The sequence below is a fragment of the Rattus norvegicus genome, chromosome 4, assembly GCF_021556685.1.
Source record: "Rattus norvegicus strain SHRSP/BbbUtx chromosome 4, alternate assembly SHRSP_T2T, whole genome shotgun sequence".
NCBI classification, from domain to species: Eukaryota; Metazoa; Chordata; class Mammalia; order Rodentia; family Muridae; genus Rattus; species Rattus norvegicus.
The window spans coordinates 83,683,865-83,704,974 of NC_141537.1; the positions used below are offsets into that span (position 1 = coordinate 83,683,865).

General features: G+C 42.8%; 1 protein-coding gene across 5 annotated transcripts in view; it reads left to right on the top strand.

The window, feature by feature from the left end:
• Creb5 (cAMP responsive element binding protein 5) overlaps positions 1–21,110 on the top strand; it is a 401,568-nt gene that overhangs the window by 292,053 nt on the left and 88,405 nt on the right. For all 5 annotated transcript variants that reach the window (XM_087658727.1, NM_001446953.1, XM_087658729.1 and 2 more), the window contains 2 exon segments: positions 15,113–15,239; positions 20,804–20,914. In XM_087658727.1, the coding sequence (XP_087514853.1) occupies positions 15,113–15,239; positions 20,804–20,914 (238 nt within the window).

Consider the following 21,110-nt stretch of genomic DNA (forward strand, 5'->3'; position numbering starts at 1 on the left):
AAAATTCCCCAAAATGTTATTCTGCTTAATACTAAATGACAGATACAAATAAATAACATGAAGTTAAACCTTTATTTTACACTTGTTGCTGTTTGTACATGAGAAGAAGTTGTCCTTTCTCCTGCTCTTCAGGACATTGATTTCCTTCCCTGTTAGGTTTAATGTTAGGGACAATCAGGAATAAGGGAGCCATTTTTGTTTTATTGTTCAAGGAATCAGACATTCTAGAGCATCCAGTGAGAAATTAGTCACCCATTTCCCTTGACTTTTAGACAAATATATTCTTGACTGGTGGATTGTTTCTCTGAAACACACACTTGTAGATCTCTTCCTACATCAGCTGACCTAACTATGGGAACCATATTAACTGATGTACGTTTAGTGTTGTGAAGCTCTTTGAGATGATTGGCCAGCTGTTTTTATTTTGTACACAGAGTATTGAAAGTTCAGAGGCATTTAGGACTTAGCCTAAGGCCCTCAGGCGAATGAGTGGCTGGCTGAGGCGGCAGTGGCTCTGTGGATTGCTCATACTCAAAGCTACGCCACCAACAACTTAGTCACTCCACCATTTCACTTCCACTTGACACATCCAGAGAAGACGGCACTGAGCCTTTCTGTTCTGGGTCCCAGCTTAGGGTTCTGAGGAGAGACTCAGCTCTCACCACAGCCCAGTGTAGGGGCTTCTTAGGGAGCCATTGCTTCCTGTGGGCAAGCATCATGTGGTATGTGCTCAAGTGAGCTGCCAGTCACTTTCAGTTTCTATTTCTAGCACAGATTTACTCTCTGTAGCTGAAACTGACATTTACGCTGCCTGTAACCCTACCACAAATTAAAATCAGACCCCGAGTCTGTCTGGGGAAGATGTTTATTAAGCTGTAGGAAGACATCTAAAATGAGTCCAAATTACATTTTAAACGTGAAACCCCAAATGCCACATTCATTTAAGGGCAGGAATAAGACTGTCTGGAGAGTAATTTGGGTACAGAACAAGTCACCCCACTTTGGCACAATGCAAGGCCACCAGGGGAGAGAAAGGTGCCTGTACATCACTTTTTCCAAAGCATTTCAGCCTAAAAGATTTTTTTTGTTTGTTTGCTTGTTTTTCTGAATGAACCTAAAAGAAAAACAAGCTTTTTAAGAGCTTGATGACTTTAACAGACATAGATATTTAAATTTTTAAAATTTATTTACCCACATTTATTCTGTAGTGTGCTTGCTTTACTGTTTTTTTTTTTGAGGGGGAATCTCACTGTGGAATCCAGGCTGACCTCAACTGTGACCTTCTTGTCTCAGCCTCCCAGGTGCTAGGATGACAGGCTCGCGTACCACTTCACAGCTCCCCTTCAAATATATTCGCAAATACTTGAGAAGAGGCTTGGGAGAAACAGCAAAGTAAAATAAGTCTAAAAATATTCAACCCTTGGGCTGATAAGACTGCTCAGTGGGTACCTGCCCCATAACCTGTGTTTGCTGTCCAGACCCCATAGTGGAAGGGAAAGACTGCTTGAAACAGTCACACTCATCCACACATGAACACATATACTAACATGCTAGTGATAGAATAAAGTGAAGCATAGCTTCCAATGTTTGACCCAGCTCAGTACAGCCCAGTTTATCCAAAACACAAGCCTTTGTAGGTTTCCATGTTGTAGTTGTTTTAGAGGGTTTTTTGTTTTTTTGGTTTTGTTTGTCTTTGAGTTTTTGTTTTGTTTTGTTTTATGGGGGGTGTTTGTTTGTTTTTGTTTGTTTGTTTTTTGCCTTTTAGTGTGTAACTGCCTGCTGCGTTCATACTTGGTGATTGCGCTCATGCACAGAATGGCCACTGTCTCTATCTTGCTACTTGATAACAGAAGCAGCCTTGTCGCCAGGGAAGGAGCAGCCATGGCCTGTGGCCTGTGTGTCTAGTCCATCCCCGGATGAGAAGGCCTCTGAGATCCTTCCATACAAAGAGCAAAGTAAATGCCAAGGATCATAATTACAAACTTTATTGCTGCGGTTTGACTGAGTGTCTCAGATTAGCATCAGTCCAGCTTTCTCGTGAAAGGTCCTGCAAAGTCAGTGAACTCTGAAGGTAGCTCCGGGAGGTTGGACGAAAGAATGGTCATGACGTCTTAGAACCTCCGCCCTGCTCCAATGTCCCTTGCTTAAGACAAGGGCCAATCTGACCTGACCACACCTTCCCTAGAAATCAGAATGCCACTTCATGTTACCATGGTCTTAAAAACAAAACAAAACAAAAAAGGACAAGAAAAATCAAAAGCCAAAGCATTGCTCGGGGCTAGAACAACTGCCTAGGACATGTGTAGGCCTAGAGAAAGGAGATTAAAATAAAAATTATCCTTGTCACAGAAAAGTCACAGGGGTATAGCTGTGAGGAATTGAGAGACAGGATAGAATACAGTAATCTCATTAAGTTATTCAACAACTATAGCTCCTACTGAATACCAAACTCAGTCTAACGGAATGACTGACACACTGTAAGCCAAAGTTGGGGCAATCTGTCCTGGCAAGATTCTCCCAGGAGAATATGGCAGGTACTCCAAGTATCACAATACTGCACATGACACATATCTACATCTTTCTATCCTTATAAAAATGATATTAACTTATTTTTTGAAATGATACTAGTAATGATCTTATTTTCTAAATCAGACGATAAATAAGATGATAATCTTATGCAGAGAATATAGGTTTGCATCCCCCAAGGACCAGACAGTCGAACACTCTCTCAAGTGTCCTTCCAGCCACTGGGACTTTGATGTCACAGCTGTGTGGTCCCGTTGAAGGAAAAGCAGCAAAGTTGGGTGGACTGTAGGGTGCCCTTGTTCTTGGTCTGTTGTAGAACCAGGAGGCAGCTGGGCCTGTCAGCCAATCCAGGCACTGTACTTGTGTTAGAGACCAGATGTGGTGGCCGGCATAGCTCTGCTTGCTGTGGAGCACCCTGGCTCAAAATAACTGAAGGTAGACCTCATTTAGGATCAAGAGGTCTGCCTGCTGTCTCTTCTGCTCCTCCTCCCTTGAGCCCGGGAAGGACAAGAGCACAGCTATGATTTTGTGAGCCCAATAAGAGGCAAAGCTAATACTTCAGCTAGCCATTTGGCTGTGTTTCTCTACGTGCTCTTGGGACATCCTCTTTTCTTCCTTCCTTCCTAGGACACTCATTTCTGGTTAAGCTGTTGTTGTTCTGCTTTGATTGTCCTTGAGAGTTACTCTGACCAAGGAGTCATATGGAAATTGAAGAGCGCCCTGTCTCGTCCATACTTCCCCAGTGCATCTTCTGTTGAGTGAAACAGTTAGTCATCCTGTGCTTCCCCCTTTAGGTCATGTGTATTTCCCTGTGTGCTGCTGGAGTCTTCTCTGAGTTCTCTATCTCTTCTCCCCACCCTCCCCTATCCCTGCACTGTGTTCAGCCTTGATCTAGCCAGGGTTTCTTCAGCACCTGGACTCATCCTATGGGATTGGGGGACCTGTACCCTCTGTGTACCCTCTGTCAGGACATTAACTCACAGGGTGTTTACTAAGCTGGGGCTGGATAGAGGGACAAGACCTTTTCCTCTGGAGAACAAAGTCTCCTTCTAGAGTTATGACTTCATCATTAAGAAAAGAAGTTGAACTGGGTATAGTGGCACTCTAATCCCAGCACTCACTCAGTAAGCAGAGGCAGGAGGATCTCTTTGAGTTCCAGTCCAGCCTGGTTTACATAAAGTTCCAGAATAGCCAGGGTTACAAAGTGAGACCTTGTCTCAAAACAGAAAAAAGAAAAAGGGGGGGGGAGTAGAAGTACATAGACTGGGGATTTATTGTCTAGTGCCACAACATTTGGTTGTTATTTCTAAGGTCCTAGTTTCCCTCCTCAGGAACATCAAATAGAATGGAAAAAAATAGGATAGGATAGGATAGATAGAATAGGATAGGATAGATAGAATAGGATAGGATAGGATAGGATAGGATAGGATAGGATAGGATAGGATAGGATAGATAGAATAGGATAGAATAGAAAACAGAACAGAACAGAACAGAACAGAACAGAACAGAACAGAACAGAACAGAACAGAATAGAACAGAATAGAATAGAATACTTGCTCTGGGGAGAATCAAGCTTTCAGCCCCTGGTTGTCTAGCCATGTATGGTTTCCCAAATGTCAAAGCAACTCCCTCTAGAGCAGGAACATCTCCCTCTCCTGCAGGTGTACTCACAGAACAATGTATTCCAACACCAACTCCTATTGGGCAGGGGTGGAGAGTGTCTCAGATTTGGCCTCCCTGGAGATGTACAGGAGGGACTCTGCCTCAAGATTCCAGAAGGCATTAGAGAGAGCCTCACAGTGAGTGATCCCATGAGACTCACAGGCCCAGGAAGGCCAGCCAGAGACTCTTAGGCTTTTTCTGGGCTCTTCTTCCCTGGAGCTTCTTGGGGCTGATGCCAGTCAGGGGCAAACTTCAGTTGTAAATTTGGAATCTAGGTGTAGGGTCTTGTGCCAACTGCAGATTCCACCAGGAATGACTCAATTAAAAGATACTGACTGAGAAACTGCAAAGCCAGGAGAAACCTAAGCAGAGCTGCTGCTGGCTGCTAGAGAGCTTGGGTGGGGGGTGGGGCCCTGCCTGCTGTCTAGGAACCCAGGGAGCTCTGGGCCTCCTTGGAATCTGCAGGCAAGAGTGTTAGTGAATGCTGTCATGAATTATTCATTTCTGGGGTGGGAGATGAGAAAAGCAGCAATCTCATGTAAATGACAAGGCTCCTAATCACAGGCCTGCTTATTTGCCCTTAGGAAACCAGGAGGCTTAACAGGAAGGGCTTGTGCTTAGAGACATGCCTCTAGAAAGGGCGGGTTTTCTCCCCACCAGTGAGACTTGCGACTCTCTCTGAGCCTCATTCTTTGAGTCTGTCGCTCTGCATCTGCTTGCTTTTTCTAAGTGTGACTATGAATGATTGATGCACTGTGAAGCTCTCGGCTGGTTGAAGAGCCAATATCTTCCCGCGCCAGTGGCTGAGCTGTGGATAAAGCTAAAGTGCTTAGGAATTTATATATATATATATATATCTTCACGAAGAACCGTTAGCGCTTTACAAGGAAAAAAAAATCACGTTTGGAGATGGATTTCTCCCCCCTCAGAATAAGTACATCAGGAATGAATCCTGCCGTGTTTGGGGTTAACTCAAATGAATCCGCCTGATGGCAGGACTGATTCAGATTAATGGTGCAGAAATCAGTCATTAAAGGAACCAGGAGGGAAAAAATGATTTAATAGTCTTAACAGAATGGCCATAAACTTGGGTTTCTCCTCCTATTACTCCTCCTTTTGCTTAAAGTGCATGAGAGCTATAGTAAACCCCCTCTGCAGTGATCCAGGGGCATCTGCTATAAAACCCTCAAAGGCCCCAGCAGGATGCAGATTGCTGGTTGCATTTTTTTTTAACTACCATTGGCTTCTTACAGCCAGGTCTTCACTTAAAGAGAAAGACGTTATAGTTTCTAAGACATCAGATACTGTGTCTATAAAATATAGGCAGCGGTAGTATCTGATTGATAAATACAGAGGCCTAGACTGAACCTGTGTGGTGAACTGGGTTTCAGACACTCCTGGCAGTGGTGACAGCAGTGTGGGGTAACTGGTACCCCAGGGAACCGAGCTTGGGGCACTGTGTTGGATAACCCTAAGGTCAGTCATGCATCCAACTAGGAGCATTCTATAAATTGGAGACATGAATGAGGAACCGGTCTTGGCCTTCTGAAATGCCTAAAATAGCACTTGAAATGACAATTGGCTTAGTTGATATAAAACCAAATGGATCTAAGACTCATCGATAGCTTGAGTTTAACTTAAGGGGCATGAGTGAAAGGTACATATAGACCAGAACTGGCCCAGCCCACACGAGATTCTATGCTTAATCCCTAGAACCAAAACAAAAGAGCAGAGATGGCTTGTGTGGGTCTGTTGGTGAAAGCTGGAGTTCGACTTATGGCTTCGATTCGGTTGTAGTTTTCTCAAATTTTCTCAAAGATGATTGAATGCTGTACTGCAATGGCCGTTGCCAGTAGATAAGATCCTATGTGGCTACGCTTTCACTGATTCCAGAAGTGTTTGCGAAAGACCTACTTACCATGTGTCCTGCACCACCTAAAAGTTCAGAAGCATCTGCTTTAATAGATAAGACAAACAAACTCTCTGACCGAAGAAACTTATTGTTATTTATATTTAGGGATAATGGCAAGGAAAGATTCTCCTTCTTGTCTTTACCCCTACTTCAGTAGGCCCCAAGGAGGGCCATGCCTTGTTAGGAAGACATTGTAAACCCAAGTGACAGACCCAGCTTTGCTTTTTAAAAATCACTTTTTTTTTATCATTGATGAATTGTGATGGTAAAGCTAAGATAGTAAACTCTAAGAGACGACAGGACATGCACTAGCTCCCAAAGGGAAACCAGTAAACAATTTTTATATCAATGGCCTAAGAAGCTGAAGCATTTCTCTCACTGAAAGGGAATATACAGTATCTGGAAATATATTCATTTATTACTTTATCATTGATGGGTGACTGGTGGATCAATTTATTGGCTGATTAAGTATCAATACATACTATCATGAAAAATATAGGGAGTCTTGAGAGCCCCAACCTGATGGAATTGCCCAGGAAAGACAATGAGAACGGCTCAGGTTAGAGGTCTGTGGTTAGAAGGAATATATAGATGAACTACCTGGAATGGAGCAAAGGCTCAGGATTACAGGTAACAGACAGCAAAGCCATGGAGGGTGTGTGTGTGTGTGTGTGTGTGTGTGTGTGTGTGTGTGTGTGTGTGTGTGTGTGTGTGTGTGAAGGGTTGTGGGGGTGGGGAGAACGCCTTAGAAGGTTGTTCTGTTACAGAGAGATGAACTCACAGGAACCCTGGCAAGCTCCACAGCAGTGCTGTTGACAATTGCTTTTTGACTTTTTTTTTTTAATGAAAGATGAAGGTTTTGGATGAGGCAGAAAATAGGATATATATCCAAAGTTAGAGCTCTCTGGTTAAACTCCTGAATATCTATTTAACTAAGAGAAGAGAGAGTGAGAGGCATTGCAGGCAGGAGCAGCTGTTTATCAGCAAAGGCTCTTGCTTGAAACTAAGCCATCTTGGAAAAGGAGGCTACATGCTTCACTTGAAGCTGCCTTTCCTAGGACTAAATATGAACGTCCTTGTCCCGTTTTTCAAAGGCAGAAATCTTATTGTATTTCCTATCTGTCTTTAGGATCTCAATGGTGAGACATAATGAAGTGTGAGCTCGCTCAAAAGAGTTATAGGTAACAGGATAATTCATTCTCTCTCATACTTTTTAATTGAGCACTAATTATATAATTTTTTTTAATACGGGTTAGACAGCTTTCTTATTTTCTCAATGATTGCTTCTGTTGGCTTTTGTCAAGAAAAGCAAGACACCAAGGACTGATCTCTGGGGAAATAGTTTGGTTCCATTTGAGGAAATATTTGCAAGAGGCTTTTCTAAGAAACAGTGTGATGTCATTCTGCAATTCTCTAAAGTTATGAGTGAGAAGGGTCTCTTTTCTTCTGTAGAAGGGCTTGGAAACCTGTAGCTGGTGGATCATTAAAGACATAGATATGCAGGAAATGCTGAACATTGTATGTTGCTATAGTACCTTAATTAAAGCTAAAGATTGTTGGTCTTTAAGATCTCAATTTTAAATCACAGCTCATTGACAGAAATATGGTTGTCCTGGGTAGTCTTGGTCCAAGTGAAAAAAAGGGAACTTCAGTCAAGAAAATGTCTCCATAAGGTTGACCAGTGAGTAAGCCTGACTGATGTGGGAGGGCCCAGGTCACTGGAAACAGTGGCAGCACCTGGGCAGGTGGACCTGGGTTATAAAGGAAAGCATGATGAGAAAGTCAGGAGGAGCAATCCAGTAAGCAACGTTCCTCTATGGTTCTACTTCAGTTCCTGCCACCAGTTTCCTGCCTAGGCTTCTGGTAATCAATTGTAACCTGTGAGCAAAAATAAACCTCCTCACCAAGTCATGGTGTTTAAACACAGCAACAGAAACTTAAATTAAGACAGCTATATTTAATCTGTCATTTGATCAGTGCTTTAGAATAATAAGAGAAATAATAACACTATTTTTATTATTCAGTATATGTAATATATTATCATGCGGGAATTCATTAAACACCATGAGTAAATTTTATTATCAACCCACGTGTGATGGTTGATTTTAATGTCAATTTGTATTAAATTATTATTACCTAGCCAGGTATTCAGAGCTAGGGAGTTACACTGATTGCTAAATTTATGTGGGAAGAACCACTCCACATGTGGGTTGAACCTTCTAGTCACAGCACAGATTTTAAAAGGCAGAGCAGAAAGGAAATTATTCATCTTTTGTTGGCTTGCCCTTACCTTTCACTGCTGAGTTAATTTACTCTGTTATTGGCCTTGAGGAAATACTTCCCAAAAGATTTCACCTTGATGGTGATTGTTGCCTCAGCTAATCAGCATCCATTGTCCCTGGAAGGCAAAGGTTTCATTTCAGTAGTACTGGTCTCTTAATACTTACAACCAATTCTTCAGCTTCAGCTGACCAGAAACCACAGATTCTTAGTTCTGTACCTCACAAACAGCCTCAATAAAGTCTTTCCTTCATCTGAAACTTCACAAGCTGAATCTCTACCGGATCCATCTCTCTCAACATTCTCCATTTCTAAGTTTAAAAAAAAATGCTCTTCAAGCTCTGAGTATGCAGTGTTCTTCTCCAGTTCTGAGTTCTAAATACTTTCATAAATATCCCCCAAAACTCTAAGATCAGGTTTATCACATTTACACCCCACTCCTGGTAGTACCAATTTCTGTCCTAGAACTAACTCGAACAACTACAGTTCTGAGTTATCTGGGAGAGTTTCAACTTCAGATTGCCTTGATCAGACTGGCCAGTTGGCATGTCTATGAGGCATTCTCTTGATTTCTAATTGATGTGAGAAGGCCCAGCTCCCTATGGGCAATACCTTCTCTAGACAGGGGTTCTGGTCTGTAAAAGAAAGCTAGGTGAGAAGGAACTAGTGGACAAAACAATAAACAGTGCTCCTACATACTTGCCTCGGCTTTTGTCTGCTTATGTTCGTGCCCTGACTTTCCTCCATAATGGACTATGGCCTGGGAATAAGTAGAAATAAACCCCTTTCTCCTCAAATTTTGATCATAATATTTTATCACAGTAACAGAAAAATAAACTAGACTATCCTTTTTCCACTGAGAGACAAAGTAATTTTCTCTGTATCATACAACTAATATCCTCCAGAGACTAGTTTTCTGTCTGACCAGCCTACATACTGAACTTATGTTCTTTACCACATGCTATACAGTGAAATTATTACCCATGGAGGGAATTCATATTTTGTCTTCTGCTTGATGATCTGGACAATTAGCCTTCTTTGCAAGACTGAAAATTTAAATTTTCTATTTCACAGGAGAAGGGCAGATACATACTTCACATTAGAAAGCCCTTCTTCTGATTTAAAAGTATGAAGATCTATATTGTCTTCTTCAGAATTTTACACTCCTTCTTTTATGTAAAAAATAGCTTGCCAGTGTAGTTCACAATACTTGGTTTAAGGAATAACCTTTAATATCAGAGGCAAATAACAAATACCCTGGGCAACCATGGCTTCTCTCTCTCTCTCTCTCTCTCTCTCTCTCTCTCTCTCTCTCTCTCTGTGTGTGTGTGTGTGTGTGTGTGTGTGTGTGTGTGTGTGTGTGTGGTATGTGTGTGGTGTGTGTGGTATGTGTATGTGGGGTATGGTGTGGGGGGGTATGTGTGTAATAGTGTTAGATAGGAGTGAGAAAGAAGCATGGCTGTAAGAAAAGACTTTTGTAGTGCTATCTTCTGAGGCTACGAAGGAGTTCGTCAACTTTCTCAAGCAATATTGGCATTAAGAACCAGATTCTAGACTGTCTCAGTGTCTTTGACTATAGACATTAACCACCTACTTTATACCAGGTACACAATGAGGCACTGTGTACAAAGCAGCGTTTGGGAACAGCACTTTCATAACAATGGAACTTCTCCCTTGTCATGTCCCATATTCTGGGTCTTAGCATTCTGAGGGCTTTTGACACAGCCCAGGCTCTATCTTCATACAGGAGGCAGATGGAATGGGGCAGTCAGAAGTTCAGGGACTTTTTTCCAGCTTGGTGCCTGAATCTGTTTCCTGCCCAACACTTATTTTTCCGCATTCTTCCTCTGACGCCTGCATCCTACCAAGTCCTTACGTGATTATTTCTCACATTGCTCAGGTGATGTCCATCACTGTGGCCTTCTTTCCGTGCTAGAATTAATCTGCTTTTCTCAGTTAATTTGTGTCTGTATCTTTGTCTGTTTCAAAGCCTCTTTGCTTTGCCACCGTAGCAGATCTATGTGTCCTGATAGTCTAGAAGCAATTTCAGGGTACCATGGATCACCGGAGGGACCGGGAAAGAGATCAGTTTACAGCCCATCTTTAGATCTCACAGACACAAGGCCTGGCCCATAGCTAGACTGATAAAACGAGACAACTTGGGGCAAGGAAGACTGTTCAGACACCCCAGGCCTGGCAAACATCCTTTGGGAGAAAAACGAGGACATGAAACCTCTTGCTGTGGCACCTATCCTTCTGCTAAGGACAGTGAAAACACAGTCTGTCACACTTGACATTTTAATTGAAAGAAAAGCTTACATGGATTTCAGCCGTAAGCGGTATGTTTATACAAGTGTATAGAGAAGGGTAATCTGTCAAGTTGGAAAACTCTTAATGCGGCCTCAGTTCAGTAATTGAACAATCCAACATGAGCTCACACATTTACCTTGTTCCATGCCTCAATAATTTTTAGTAGAAATACTTTACCTAGAGGCATACGGTTATTAAAAAAGAGGCTCAGCTTGCTCAAAGTCTGGAATTACTAGCTCATGGCAACAAGCCTGCACTAGAGGAAAGACTGTCGGGATGTGTTTTCATAACATTCCTGCTATTTTGCCATCTGATTTTCAGGATCTAATTGATGTGTTGTTGGAAAGGTTTTTCATTTATTTACTTTTGTTCTTTCTTTCAAAGAGAAAATAGAATTTCACACGGATGAATGATTTCTCGTATTAGCAGTATTCTGAAATCTTACTACTTAGTGGTTTGTTCAGGGAGTGGGGTGATCATCAAGAGAAATAGACCGTGAATTTATTTTATCATAAAAATCGATAAGAACTTAGTTATGGGAGTCATGGAAGTGCGAGATGAGGAAAGCTGTGCTCCCTTGCGTGATGCGTGTAACCGTGGGCAAAGGAGAAATATATCTGAATGTAGTTTACTCCCAAGTGCAAGGGGGACTAGTATGAACCTACCTACCATACTGCATTGCTTCAAGTTACATGACACCGGGGTATTTTGAAGATTACTTGAAAACACTGAGAGAAGCATACAAAATTTTACACGAGATTACTATAGATTAAAAAACCTCAATACACACAAAAGGAAGGAGATGATGCACTCAGGTATTACATTGCCACTCTGGCTTCAGTGGTGTGACTATCTCTGACACTTCCATGGTCTCTTTGGACCTACTGATGAGGACAATTCTTCCTATGTTTACTTGGTGCTTGCTTGTTTGTTTGCTGGGCACAACACAACTTAGGTTCTCTATATACGAGGCACACAATGTCACTGAGCCACTCTCCCAGCCCTGGTCTTTTCTGTAAGCCATGATGACCAAATACGGATCTTACATTTTACCACTTGTAGTTTTAAAAGTCCAAGCAAGGAACCCAGAAAACTCTGTTGGTTCCGTAGAAAGGCTTAGGAAACTAATTTACAGAATCTATGCAAACAATAACATGGAAATTATTTAGAGTTCAAGCATACAGGGATCCTAGGTAGTCATAATTCCTTCCAAGTGAACATGGCTAATTGGCCTGATTGGCATCACTTGGAAACTCTTCTAATCCAGAGGGAGCCAGGTCCCCTGGAAGGATTTCTTAAGTGAAGAGGAAATATTTGATATTTTAAAATCTAGTAGATCTATGCAGGGTGTGGAAATAACTAACCTAATTATTGGATTAAATGAAGTCTTCCATTCCCTAGTGCTTCAATTCACTTGGGAGTTTCCAGTCCTTGGAAAAGAGTAAAAACTCATTTTAAATTGAATTGCTTTGACATTTCCATTCAATATCCATTGGCTTGTTTAATTGGGTTTCTCCTTTAAAAAATAACATGTCAATAAAATTTGTTCACCAAGGCCATTTTTTAACATATCAAGTTAGAAAGAGAAAGCAAATGATGGTACTATTCATGTTGCCCTTTGGTCGTGAGCATGATCTTACATTATGTTACTGATGTCACACGGAGAAAGGATTTCGGCTGTCTCAAAAGTTTTTGTTCTCTTTGAACTGCACTTACAGCTTCCCTCTGCTGACCAATACGTGGCAAAAGATGATGTCACACATGTGTAGACGTGTTTGCATGGACATCTATTTGGATGGGGATAGCTGGCTGAATAGTTCTGAGGAGAGCTGTTCTCAGTGAATGTTGCTGCTTATGAAACTATAATTCAGATAATGAACTTTAGCATGAGGGAGCTATTAATGAATTGTTTTTCAATGTTTTTAACTTTATGTGTAAGAATGTTTTGCCTTCATGTATATATGGGCACCACACTTGTACCTGCGGCCCAAGGAAACCAATAGAGGGCATCAGATGCCCTGGGCCTGGACTGCAGATGGATGTGAGCGGTTGTGTGAGCACTGGGAATTAAACCAGGCTCCCCTGTAAGAACAGCGGATGCTCTCAGTCACTGAGAACCTCTCCACCCCTCAATATCTGTTCTACACACAACTCTTTTCAGCAAAGTTCCCAGGCACATGCCAACATGGGGGGGGGGGGCTCTAAACAAGTGTTGTTTGTTAACTGAGTCCCATTCTATGTTTCTCAGATTGTGTAACCCACCTCAAAAGAGACTTTGAGACATAGTAAAGTCACAGCCTCCTACAGCAGTGGTTCTCAATCTTCAAACTGCATTAAATTGTTGTGGTGACCCCCAACCACGACATTATTTTTGCTGCTACTTCACAACTGTAATTTTGCTACTGTTGTGAATTATAATGTAAATATAATCTTAAGAGACCCCCATGAAAGAGTTGTTTAACCCCCAAAGGGGTTGTGATCCACAGGTGGAGAACCACTATGGTATTTTGGGTCAGCTGGCCCCCAGTGCCTGATGAAACTGTGCAAGCCCAAGGACCTTCCCTTCCAATCCAGTCCCAGCGGTCAGTTCTTTCTGCAAAGGTTTCCAGCGCACATGTTAAGAAAGCGTCTTATTGGTTCATTTGCAATGACTCACCCCATTGTTGTAAACTTCCTAGGCTAGCCTACTTATTTTATTCACACACACACTATGAGTGCAGGCCTTTATGTCCACCCAATCTCTGTGACATGTTTTGTATTCTTTTATGTTTTCATACATGCACCTTCCTGAGCACATCAATCTTGACTAATTGGTGACTAATGCTTCCAGGATGCCTGTAGTTGTGATAAGATAGCTCTATTTTCAAAGAAAGCTCTTGGGCAAAAACCGGGGAAAACATAAACTTCTTTGGAATTGCAACAGTATTGTGAAAGAAGAGTATGCTGCCATTCTTGGCCCATCTCAGCCCCCAATTCTCTTTGAGTCATCAGAACTTTATGGCGGAATAGCTCCTTCCACTGCTATGACTCTGAACTGGCCTGTTCTCACTCTGACAGCTCCACACAGTACCTCGATGTTGCAGTGGGATTCTGGTCTGGGTACTCTGTTGGGGCTCTAATGTACCACGATGCTCTCCAGTGCTCTGGACCATGCTGTGGTGCTCTGCTGGGGTTCTAGACAGACCCATGGTGCTCTGGACTGGGCTATGCTGCTAGGCTGAAGTTCTAACTTGGTTGTGATTGACTAAACTCTAGCCAGAGCCTTGTGCTGTCATGAGGCTGTGGACAGGCCAGGGTATTCCGTGTTGAAGGAAGGCGGTGGCCTACACAGAACCCCTCTAGCTGTAGTCTTACCCAGCTTTTGGCACGAGAGGTCACATGTTTCATTATCTTTAGAAATTTCACTGATTCGGGAAGTGGAACCTACAGGTTTAGGCTGTTGAATATAGAGGACCCAGGGATTTTGTCATTTGTTTGTCTGTCTGCCATTTACTTTAATTTTGTGGTTTAATGTTTATCCAACTCCATAGAGGAGAAGCACAAGGAGGTTGAGAATCCATCCACAAAGTTACTTGTTTGCCATTTTTAATAAACACAAATAATTCCCATTTCCCTCAACTCCACATTTCTTGGCTCATTAAATCAATTTCAGGCCCTTAATTTTTTTTTCCTGGCAAGTTGAAGTAAAATTTCAAACTATGCATTCCCTTGGGAAATGCTCACTCAAATCCTGCAGATCAGACCCAAATCAATTTCTGTCAAACGGCCTAACACCTCACATTATTATGAAATGGGAGATTGCTAATAGGGGGTGAACTCTGGACTTAGCCTATGAAATGCTGAGCTCAGTGCCAAGCCCCATGGCCCAGCTGCATTTGTTTGTGTCCTGACTTTGTGTTTTTCCACTCATAGTAGAACTACAAAGAAAAATGTCAAAATGTATTTCTGCCAGGAGTACGTGAGTGGAGTTTACTCTGTAAATGTAGAATGACCATGGACCCAGAGTAAAGCCAGGCAGGCTTCAGGGCAAAGGTGTGGGCTAACATACCAGTGTACCTAGATGCTCAACACTAAGACCCTCTCTCTGGAGCTGAGACTGGAGTAAACTGGGCGTTTCCACTGCAGACTTTCTTCCTCAGAAGCAGAAGCTATTGGAGACACCCCAGCAGGTTTCCACTGAATATCAGTTAGATAACAGGTCAGGAAATGAAGTAGAATTTGATGTATTAACGAGGAAGCAGCAAAGGAAGCCAGGCATGTATTTTATTTGTTATTATTTCCCTAATATCCTCAATTATGTGGCTCTCACATCAGAGGATCCGATCTGGTGGCCTGTGATGTTGGTGTCCCCATTGGTTTTGGAAGCTGGGTAACAGACCTAGGCCATCAGGAATAATGTGTTTCTTTTCTCTTTGTCCCCAGGCCTGTCCCAGGCTCTCTATCATCTCTGCTCCATCTCCACAACAGACAGAGACAGCCCATGCCAGCCTCCATGCCTGGAACCCTGCCCAACCCCACCATGCCGGGATCTTCTGCCGTCTTGATGCCTGTAAGCATTTTGTCGGGGAGGGGAGAGATTGAAGTGATTTCCCACTAGGCCTGAAGTCCCAGGGAGGAAAGTAGGAGCTGAGATCTGAGCTGCCTGGGAAGAAGGCAGCTCTCTGAGTGCGTTTGAGCTGTGGGCCAGGTTGCATAGGGTACGGGGGGGGGGGGGGAGCTAACCTGAGGCATTTTCCTGCCCTTTGGGGCCTTGCTGTGGGGCAGGGACTATTCCACCTGTTGGTGGCAAATGACCTGCCACATCTACGGAATGGAATTTGTTCAGGAAGATATAGTTTTATAGCTATAGTTAGTGCTCTGTCTATGATGCCCCACCCACAATTTAGCCAACCAGGGACTGAAAATATTGTTTAAAAAAAAAAAAAAAACCCAAACACGTATTTTCTCAGCATGTGCAGACTTTATCCTTGTTATTATTTCAAAACAATGTGGTTTAACAAGTTTTTACAGAGCAATATTATTGTATTAGGTAAGATAAAGATGATACAGAATCAATGGGAGGGATATGCAAATATATGCAAATACTGCGCTGGCTAGTATGAAGGACTTGAGCAGTCACAGATTTTGGCCTCAAAGCAGAGACTGGTGTTCTAGTGCTAATTCCAGAGGGATTAATGGATGACTGCAGTCCCCTGTCCCCCATCTTGAATTGTATACAGGTCATCAAATGGGCAGTGACAATTCTAGGCACAACCCAGGGCATTAATTACAGTGATTACAAATAGTAGCTGGGAGTCTGGATGTATGCACATCGTGTTCTATAAATGGCAGCCCTTACTGAGTGATCGCTATATGCTGGTCAGTTTGCAAGCACACGGTCAGCACAGGGAACAGTGCTCCAGGGAGGTCTATGACGGTCCCCATCTTTTGAGAGAAGGAAGTTAGGCCAGAAGCAGAGCAACTGGAATTTGAACTCAGAAATCCTGGCTCCACAGTCTGCTCTCTGAACTACAAAATGATAAACACATCCTCCTTTCACTCACAGCAAACCACTGAGGTACATACTGTATACTGACGTCACAGATGAAAAAAATGGGGCCTCATAGGACTCCTTTTCCTGGCTAAGGATGTATATCTGGTAGATGATAGAGCCAAGTAGTCGGACTCCTGACTTAATGATTTTTTGTTTAAAATAGGGTCTTACTATACCGTTCAGTATGGCTTTGAACTCATCCCTGTCTCCTAGTGCTAGGGGGTATGCACCATTACACCTGACCTTAGAGTCTCCACTCTTGATTAGCATATTATACACGCTGCTCCCCTCTGACAATATGGGGAGCGGGAGTGCAGCAGAAATCTTGCTCTCCTTCTTTAGGGCATTCTCCCTTTCCTAATTGTTCCTGGCATCATGTTCTGAAGGACGGGATTGTGGGGACTTTTGAAAGCCCTAGAAGCAGTAGGACAACCCAGTTAGCAACTCTCCACAACACACTATGCATGAACATTTTAGGGCTGGAGAGATGGCTTAGAGGTTAAGAGTGCTGACTGCTCTTCCAGAGGTCCTGAGTTCAATTCCCAGCAACCACATGGTGGTGGCTCGCAACCATCTGTAATGCGATCTGATGCCCTCTTCTGGTGTGTCTGAAGACAGCTACAGTGTACTTATATACATTAAATACATCTAGAAACATGAACATTTTAGCATCTTACAGGTTTGCCAACCTGGTTGCTTCTCCTTGTTCTCATGGTAATCCCGTGGGGATTCAGTCCTGTAATATCTGGAAAGCTCACTGACAGATGAGAGGTCAGAGGGTGAACACTTGTGAAGACTTGATGTCTGATGTGACACAAGAATGGGTGAAGGTTGTGAGTGGAACCCACACCTCACCTCACACCAAGGAGCTCAGATTATTCTCTATTGAGCGATTGGCCCAGTTATCTGTGAAGTAGGCTGAGGAAATGAAGATCATGTGGACTCAGTTTAGACAAATGGACCTGCCCACTACACATGCTCACTGATCCAGGCTGGAGGCATCTTGCAAACTTGAGCTAGAGGATGGACGAAGGAGCTCCTTGTTCTTACTAGACTGGCTGACAGAGGAGGATAGCACTATTAACCCATAAATCCCTGGTTTTGTTCATTTCAATTAATTGTGGAGATTTCGACCACAAGCAGTCTTCGCTCAGCTTTTATGCCCTACTTGCCCAAAATAACATTCTTTCCAAGGGTCTTTTATTTCTATAGTTAAGCTGTCATTTCTAGGAATGAGGTGGGAGCTGGAAGCCCCCCAAAAATTAGTCCATTTTCTACTTTATCTTAGCATACAGCTTAACCCACTGAGAAAGTTTCTATCTTAAAAGATTTCTATCCTGAAAGCAAAAGATTTAGGTGAATGAGGACCCAGTATAGACAAAAAGTCAGAAACGTGGCCCCTGCAGAAGTTCCCAAACCATCATCCAGAGCAGGGCACAGCACTCATGACAGCAGTGTCATCTCAGAGCAGACAGTCTCAGTGAGGGAAGGAGGGTGATTTTTGCCCCTCAGGGAATATTAGATAATATCTGTTGGCTGTCATAGGACAGATGGAAAAGGAAGTGTGGTGTTTATGAGTAGGAGCTGAGGATGCTGTTAAAGACCTCACAGTATACAGGTCACTCGACATAGAATTATTTGACTTAAAATATCAATGGTACTGAGCTTCAGGGATGTAAAGCTGCTCATAAAAGCTAAAATCAAATCTCAAAGAAATTATTCTTAGGATCCTCAGGCCCTAGAAATCTAGGTTCACCTTCCTCAGTCCTGTTACCAACTCCTGTGCTACTGTGACATTGTCTTCCAGACAAGGACTGCTTCCTCCCTGAGAGTGGGACCCTGGGAAATCTTGAGACCCTGGGCATCAAAGTTGAGATTGTCTTTTGGTGAAGATGAGATTGATTAACTGTTTCATGATTCATGTTGCCTAGATCCAAAGAACATAATTTATCCATCCATCCATCCATCCATTCATCCATCCATCCGTCCATCAATCCATTGATCCATCCATCTATCCATCCATCTATCCATCCATCCATCCATCCATCCATCCATCCATCCATCCATCCATTCTAACTATTAGACACTAAGGGTACAGAGAAGGCAAGTGTGGCCTTCAAGGACTTTCTGAGTAGTGATTTCCTATCATCTCGAAAGTCAAATGCTTTCGTAATTTGGGAAAATGCACACCCATTTCTCATTAGAAAAGATTAGTAAGCTCTTGCTCTCGAGTGTGAGAGGAGAAGGGAACCCTTAATGTGGGTGTTTTTATGCACTTGGAGATGGGAGCCAGGGCCTCCTCATGTTTCGTGTTCTGCCACTGAGCTACATCCTAACCCTTGCTCAAATCATTTACTCATGGTGGGAAACCACTGCTGGGCACTCAGCAAGACCATTCTCCTTCCCATCAGCACTTTAAAGTTAGGGTTACAGTGCAGGCAGGATGCTGGCACAGCAAAGCCCAAGATGCTCGTTTGGAAATGATGCTAGCTCATAGTCTACCTGACAGACTTTCTCTTTAACAGATACAGAAAGCAGCCCGTTCAGAACGTGTATTTTGTGTAATGGAGTAGAAACACTCATAACTACTTAAAAAGATGAACTGAACTGCTGACTCCTCACCAGGCAGCCACAAGCAGGCTGCTCCCACTCCTGTGTAGCTGGAATAGTTCATCCTTCTAGACACTGGAAGGCAAACTCGCCTGGGTTTTAATTCCCCTCTCTATGAGAGTCCTCATTGGAATAAAAGGCCTAATGCTTCTCCATTCCCCTTATCGCTCAGTCTCGGGGTGAAAGTTCTAAGTAAGGCACATTTCTTGAATTCTTCACAACTTAATTACAGCCTGCAAATGTTCTTAATGATACTCAAGAGCACTTAAAATGGGTTAAATGGTAAATTTTATGCTAAGTATATTTTATCACAACTCAAATGATTTAAAAATAGAGTACGTTTGCCTCCTGGAGAGTTAGAGCACGTGGAAGTGGATGATTTATTTTGCTGAATTATCAAGGCCTGGGGAAATTGGCCTTCATTACCTTGACACCTTTCCCAGACCCCTGCTGGATAACAGGTCAGCCGATCCAGGCTGAGAGAAAGCTGGACACCCACCTCAGAAGAAAGCTTTTAGCTGGCACCACTGGACTGCACAGAACAGTCTAATAATCAGATGCTTGGGCCAGGGGTCAATACAGAAGAAATCACCATCACTGAACCCCAGAGACCTAAGCGACCTTTCCACAACGATTTAACTCGAGATCTCTCTCAAGCTTGCCCCTTGGGGAAGTTTCCACGCTCCACTTTGAACTTTCATCCATAAGAAACTCTGCCTTCCAAAACCACATAGGGTGTGGATATCTCTAAATTTCTAACCACATTTCTACCCTTTGGTAGAAATACACCGAAGCATAAAGTGGCCCCCAACAGAAAGTTTGGGGTTTTTTTTTTGAAAAATATTAATTTTCTCCTTAACAAAAAATATCACATGCATTCTTTCTGCACTGACACAGAAATTTTGCTATGCAAGTTGATTAATCTGTAAATTCAAAATCTGAAACTTTTTGAGGTCAAGAGTACTACAATGTAATATAGTAACTACAGGTTTTTTCGTATAAGCAGTACCTGAAATATTAATGGGTTTCATGTTTAGACATAGATTCCAGCCCTTCGAGATCTCATGCACATATTAATTAAGGTTCCAATGCCCCAAAAGTTCTAAAATTGATAAAGACCTTTATTCCATAGCATGTCAGATAGTGTTGTCAACACCCCGAGGATGCAGACGGCTGTTCAGGTCTGGTCCTGCTGTTAATTCTAAACAATGGGGTAGGCTGGTAAGAGGGCCTGTAAGTGAAACTGTTCACCTGCGATGTGCAGTCCCCACCCCAGCTTCTCTGTCTGATGCAGAAGCCTAAGCCTGCTGTGGGGTCCTGACACTACAGCTGTGTGGAATCTTGGCCAGCTTAAGAGCAAGAGAAAGGCTAGGGGCAGCTGCTCTGTGTGTATTGAGCAGGGTAGTGATGATGGTGTGCCACCATGCCCTGGGTCATTCTGATCGGGTTAATGCACCGTACCAGCAAAGAAGCATTACAGGGGACAGAAATGCTTCAAAATTAAATTTATTTTTTATTGCCAAATGATTCATATTTACTATATAAAATTTCAGATAAACTAATGCTAAAGGCATTCTAAGGTAACTATTTGGTATATTATATAATCTTTTAACATCTATGCCTATCATTCTTTATAGCAACAAAAAATAAATATGATTAGTGGTGGTTTAAAGTGTGTAGCGAAGCAGAAACATTTGGTGGTTTTCTTTGGCGATTTCTGCCAGGCCAGGCGATCCTTCTTGGCATCGTGAATCTTCTACAGAGTGCACAGAACTGGGAGAATCTGTGCTGTGCTCACGTTCAATGTTCAAGAGTGCATTATTCCCTACACCAAGCCTGTGTCTTCTTGGCTGTTTAGTGAAATGCTTCATGACCTCCCCAGACCTGAAGCAAAGCAAAGCAAGTCACAACCTTGTCTGTACCCTCCACTGCCCTCCTCCTTCTAATTGTGTTACTTTCCTCTTTCTTAGATGGAAAGGCAGATGTCAGTGAACTCCAGCATCATGGGCATGCAAGGTCCAAACCTTAGCAACCCCTGTGCTTCTCCCCAGGTTCAGCCCATGCATTCTGAAGCCAAAATGGTAAGTGGGAGCTTCAGCCGTCCTTTCCTTACATCGTGTGCGGTAGTAACATTGAGTTCTGTTCTGATTCCAAACCTCAGTTGAGAGCGTGTTCGTCTTGGTTCTGGTGAATAGCTATTTCTCTGGAAAGGTGGGTGAGAGATTGGCTTCATCTTCCATGTATTTGTTACAGGTTTTCTGCATCAGATAATCGGGT